General features: G+C 37.5%; 1 protein-coding gene and 1 long non-coding RNA gene across 9 annotated transcripts in view; one reads left to right on the top strand and one right to left on the bottom strand.

Moving 5' to 3' along the window:
* Window positions 1–6000, bottom strand: part of LOC109533928 (LIM domain-binding protein 2) — a 71797-nt gene that overhangs the window by 12540 nt on the left and 53257 nt on the right. For 3 of the 8 annotated variants that reach the window (XM_048660889.1, XM_048660890.1, XM_048660897.1), the window contains exons 8-10: window positions 5439–5648; window positions 685–817; window positions 38–174 (exon numbers count right to left, since the gene is read on the bottom strand). In XM_048660889.1, the coding sequence (XP_048516846.1) occupies window positions 38–174; window positions 685–817; window positions 5439–5648 (480 nt within the window). The remainder of the gene's footprint in view (window positions 1–37; window positions 175–684; window positions 818–5438; window positions 5649–6000) is intronic. The other 5 variants (XM_048660891.1, XM_048660893.1, XM_048660894.1 and 2 more) reach the window with 3 other exon arrangements.
* Window positions 817–5420, top strand: LOC125502520. The gene is made up of 2 exons (XR_007280287.1): window positions 817–3598; window positions 3999–5420. It is a non-coding gene; the product is annotated as an uncharacterized LOC125502520 (long non-coding RNA).

Here is a 6000-nt window from a genome sequence, read left to right as displayed (position 1 = left end):
ATTGAAAATATCCCAAAAATATTTTCTTTCTACTTACTTGTGAAGCTAAAGAGAAAGTCGGACCTGGTGATCGCTTTTTATTCGGGGCGGGCGTTGCGTTGTTGGCTGCCCCACCTGAATTCGAGCCTTTCCGTTTCCGTCTCTTGTTCGCCGGCCTCTGCGATTCTGGTCGACCAAATTATCAAAATAACACAATTAGGACATGATAAATAATGCCAGCATTCAAGCCAACACAAACGGATGATCATAGAAATAATGAAAATGTATAAAACTAGCTCAGGATCGTGTCCAGTTGTATCAACTTGTTATCAATATTAACAGCTATTTGTCGTGCAATGGTTGGGTTTCATCAGGATTGTTTTCATTTTTGCAATACATTTTCTGTTTAAAAACTTACAGTTTGTGGTTACTCGGTTTCCTGTTTAACGTGGCCTTTTACTAATAGACTTGAAACAATATTAATGTCATAGGGAATCAACACAATTATTTTGGCGTCGAGTAATGGACAACACTGACTAATTAGACTGATCGATAGTAACTTGAAGATCATAAAAAATCACTTGTATTGTAGTGTTTATGCGTTAAACGACACCAAACCACACACACTCTTATCAGGCACACTGCTATAGTATAACCAAGTAGAGCAAAAATGAATAATCCTATAGTGCAAAATAAGAAAAGTACCTCTCGTACCAGGCGGGGCGATGATCCGTTGCCATTTCTGAAATAATGTCGTTTTGAGACAATCTCTTGGACTAAGGGCGTACGCTTTATTCCTGGACATGAGTTCTTGCATTGGCTCAAGTATCACACATAGCTGAAACAGAACCATCTACTTTAGACCAAATTAAAGTATACAATCTTAAGGCAAAAGGTAAGAAAATACCTCGAAAGTCTCCAAACTTTCCCTACTATTTACTACCTTCTTCAACGCATTGAAGGCTCATAGGACTCAATTTTTCATTCAAGTTTCATTCAATTCAATACAAGCAAAAGGAAAGACAAAAATGAATATATAACTTGATCATTTATCGATCTTCAATTTAGAAGTCGACTCTAATTTCTTCTGGAGGAGGTTTGAATCCATGATGAGATCAAGAATCAAAAACATCGCAAAATAGTTTGTAAATAATGCATGTTTTAAACGTTCTTCTTCTGACTTCTCTAAACATTCACATGTACCTATGTTTTGCAGTGAATTGACTGACTTTTTAAAACCGATTGTTTAAGAAATAAACTAATTAACATAAAAATATACACATTTTCAGTGCTAACTATCTAAACGCTCTTGATTATTCAACGTGTCCAGGATAAAGGGCCAATATGGGAATCATTAAAATAAAATAAATCTCAAACTTTTCGAATTTTTTCCCAATAAGAAAAGAAAATTCCTATTCACAGTTTCACAGCGTCATTTTATTAACATTTTATTAGTACTGGCCCTTTTATCTTTGTATTAGACACAGTGTTTCTAATACAAAGCGGAACATCAAATCCTTCTTTGATTTTTGTATTAAAAAAATGAAACTTACCGAGTCTTATAGCCCTTCGTGCGATACCACCTTCGTGCGAGTCGTGTTTATTGCGAATTATTTGACCAAACTCGGTTCCGATAACGAAGGAATTTCAAGAACTTTATATAGAATATATTTCAATCTGACCCGGTGAAATAGCTATCGACAAACACAAACAAACTCTGTACAGTACCGAGAGTAGAATACATGGGCTGCATAGCCGTACAGGAAGGAAAAAATGGAGATTGAGAGCTCACAAGAGTACGAGTCGGATCGAGCTTCACAGGAGGGACTTTTCTCCAATGCATGAAGCAAAAAAAACAAGCGTGGGACACACCATCAACATCATTGCAGAAAGCCGCCAGAAATCCACACAAATGGCAACAACAACAATTTGGCCAACAAGAAAACTTTTACAACCACCAACAACATATCACCATGCATTCTTAGAGCATGCAACACCTGAAACCACCAGCGTCCAACTAGCCCTCAAATGGGAGAAGCTAGACGATAACAACCAGGACGTCATAATAAAACAAGAGAATGCATTTATCATCAGAACTAACAAAAGAAGACAAAACAACAAAATCACTTCAAGTACTATTGGGTCAGAAAATTATAACTGTATTTAAACAATACAACCATGTATCAAGGCAATAGTAGTCGTCAAATAACGCCCTCATGCCCAGCAACGGGAGTCGACCTTGATATAACCGACGAGATGTTCGCAAAACAGCTGCAGAAACTCAATCTCCAAGTAAGGTTTTGCAAGAGGATTATTTCGAGGCAGACGACGCTGATGATTAGACTGATCACAGGGCACCTGATACATACGAGAAGCTAATGAACGAACGCTCGGTGCACTTCTTGGGCCGTGTGTTCAGAATAATTGAGAACAGACCACCAGCACCCGTTTCAGTACCATGCAGCAAATGCAATCTGTTCGAACACAGCACTGAAGTCTGCAAACAACCGCCAAAGTGCACGTCGCCACTACCAGTCAAGTGCGCAGCCTGGAGCATAAAATGCCCCAAAAGACCCACCCCACATCAAAATTAAATGTTTAAACAAACAGACGACCGAGATAACAGAGACAATAACAGCGACAAGTAGAATACATACACCCATTACCAAACATGACTACATCATAAACAAATGCAAACATCAACTAACAAACAATACTAACAGCCGCCACGGGCGGCGCCGCAGTGCTTCTCAAACCCATTACCAAACTAGGCAAAGCAAATCATCCCCACCTCAACAACCCATTGAACGACTGCATACATGTTACCATAGCCTACTTAAATGACTTATTTCACATATTTCTGACATACATACACCCACACTCCATTCTAGAACAAAACATACTGATCAAAGTCTTCACAAATACGCAATTATTGTGGGCGACTTTAACCTCATCAAGAACAAAACAACGGACTTTATAAAACAGCTCACCCCATCAACTTTTCTGATTCCCGTAAACTGGGAACGGCGATCACATGAGAAAGAAGGGCGTGGTTCTCTCGTGAAGCGAATATTGGTATTCTTGAACGCGATCGAGTGATCCCATCACCCAACGGCAGTAGAACAAGCTTCTCTTGCCAAATCTCGCGGGAACGGATCGTTCACCGGTTTTATAACCACACACTACACAGATTTTGGCGTAGGTACCCGGTTTGAAAAGTGCTGTGATTTCGGTTCGAACTCGAAATAATGAATTTCATAAATAAAACTTTACAGTGTTTATAAAATAAGGAGCAATTTAAGAGATTTTCTAACAGAGAGTAGAGCGAGCTTGTATGGAATTGTTCTCAACAATCTTCAAGGTAAGTTTTTGTGTTTCGAATCGTGTCTTGTAGTAGAAACTATTTTAGTATTACTGAATTAACTTGTAGATGCAGAGGAACAAGAAGAAAATCCTCCACGGGCAATTTTATCAACCCATAAACGCTATGGAATTAAATAAAGTAAAGTTCGTCAAGCTTTTTATGTTGAATAAGCAGCTGGTGCTCCAATTGATAGAGAAGCTGACGCCCTATCTTCAAGCACCAAGTAGAAGTTCTGCTATAAGCATCGAAACAAAAGTAAGTACCTACATGTACAGTCGGCGTCACATAAAAGTAGAACATTAAATAGTTGTGTAAATCTGACTTTCTACCTCGATCTACCTTTGCGTAAATGACAAAACTGACAATTACATTTTCCTAATATCAAAATGACACTTAATCGAATTTGAAAAAACTCGAATAATTACATTAATGGAGGAAGGAGCATCAACCAAAACAGTAGCTGAGAGATTTGGAAAACCGACGAGCACGATATATAAACAGGGCAATTAAATTGTTAAATTAAAACAAGTTTGTGACATACATTGTACATATATTTGACGTATTTTACAAAGCCTGATTTACCGAAATCCGGAAAAATCGTCTTTAAGAGTCGTCTTCTTTTATAACTCGATATAATCGAAATAAATTTTTTTAGGTCCTTGTTACACTGAGATTTTATGCTACAGGCAGTTAGCAAGAAATAACTGGAAGTAATATATTTACTGCCATTAGCCAGCCTAGTGTATCTCGGTGCATTACAGAAGTGACTGATTCACTAAATCAACCCAAGATTTTCAATGATTGGCGATTCAGGTAATAACAGTTCCTAACCATAACAGAGACCGGTGAACGCTTCTCACATCGCTTCCTATGCATTCGAGAATACGGTTTTCGAACCATAGTAGAAATGGGAAGGGAATGGTCACATTGGCGATGGGATCGTTCACGTTCTCTCGAGCTCCAGAATTGGGCACCAGACGTTTTACTGCACAGAACAAGCTTAATAACACCATTAATAACATAGGCCTTACTAACGAACTTGGCTCCGACCATCTGGCTATAACGTTTAACATAGACTTCTTAAAACATACGCAACCTACCCTCAGTACACCGAATCAAGAGAAAAAGCTAAAATGAACTAAGACTGACATAGACAAAGTGAAGCAACACATACATAACTACATACAACCGCAAGCACAGACCACCTCAATTGAAACCATACAACAACTTTCACTAACGACAGGAAAATTCACCCCTGAAATAAATAATGTTTTCCACCGTCACAACCTTCCCAAATTCATACTGTGACTCATAAACCATAAGAGAGAACTTTACAGACTATATACTTACACCCAAAATAACGACCTAAAAAAGACACCGAACCAACTTAACAAGAACATTAAGTCAGATTTGACAATACCGACAAGTATATACACCAAACTATACTTACAAACTAATCACAGACACAGAGTACGATGAAGCCCTATCACACATCAAAAACACAGCCCCGGGAAAAGACAAAATACACAAAAAGGGAAAAACCCCTGGAAACCTTAACCCAAGAAACCCACAAACTTATAGAAACAACAACAACAACACAAACAACAGAACAAATTGCACTAATACTAATAACACGAATCAGACCCAGAACCCACTGCACAACCCTTCCAACCAACTACTATACGAACGCACAAACATGACAAAAATTTCGGAAAGACTAATACACTTACAGACAAAATGGACAAAAAACCCCCACAACTGGACCTTCTGAGGCAAGGGAAATTCAGTATATTTCCCTTGCCTCAGAAGACAGACAAAACACTCCCGTTTTCGTTCCCCAACAGATACTTTACTCGAACACCTACAACTGAACTAACGACTAAGACCTGTTTGTTTTGTAAGCCAAGAATTTATTTTATTTTTATCACTGATTAGTTCATACGAGTGTTAGGAATAGGAATTTATTTTAGAATAGCTAGGCTAAAATGTACACACATATGTACTACAACACAAGGGCAGAAAGACCAATTGGGTCGATAGCATTTTTCTGTACGGAAATAAAGATTATTTACATATATATATATATGAAACTTACCCTTAAATAATTCAGTGTAGAATTGGTAATTCCCTGCCTCGTGATGTTTTTACTGAGTTGTTCCAACATACCGGGATCCTGTTGTGCGTGCATACCGACAACAGATCTAGGAATCAGTTCTCTATGGTTTCTCACAGCAAAATGCCACGATTTTATCCTCATCAGATCGTCGAAGGTGAATTCTAGAATTAATCGGCCTTCTGTACACACCTGCAATTATAAAGAGAAGTTTTTATTGAAAACTATATAAACTGTTGTTCCAAATAACTGGAAAAACTCGATAAATGTAACACTTGAGTATAACGAAAAAAATACCAAAAAACTTTGGGATTTTTAAATAGTTGGATTTAATTCAAATTTTGAAGTTCAGCTACCAACTTAAATAACGCGTCGTTAAGTGTTTTCGTGGTGAGAATAAATCAAAACACCTTGTTATTCAATTAAAATCGGATTGAAATATTGCCAAATAATGGACTTTTTTACATTGACACAGTTTTATTCTGGGTATTTTGATTCTACATATATTCATAGAAAATCAACCGCCTTATTAATAATAATTAAT

This window comes from Dendroctonus ponderosae, unplaced genomic scaffold (genome assembly GCF_020466585.1).
Source record: "Dendroctonus ponderosae isolate FM_Combo_2020 unplaced genomic scaffold, Dpon_F_20191213v2 Dpon_F_20191213_1, whole genome shotgun sequence".
Taxonomy (NCBI): domain Eukaryota; kingdom Metazoa; phylum Arthropoda; class Insecta; order Coleoptera; family Curculionidae; genus Dendroctonus; species Dendroctonus ponderosae.
Note: the sequence above shows the minus strand (reverse complement) of the source record. Positions and strands in the feature narration are given on the sequence as shown.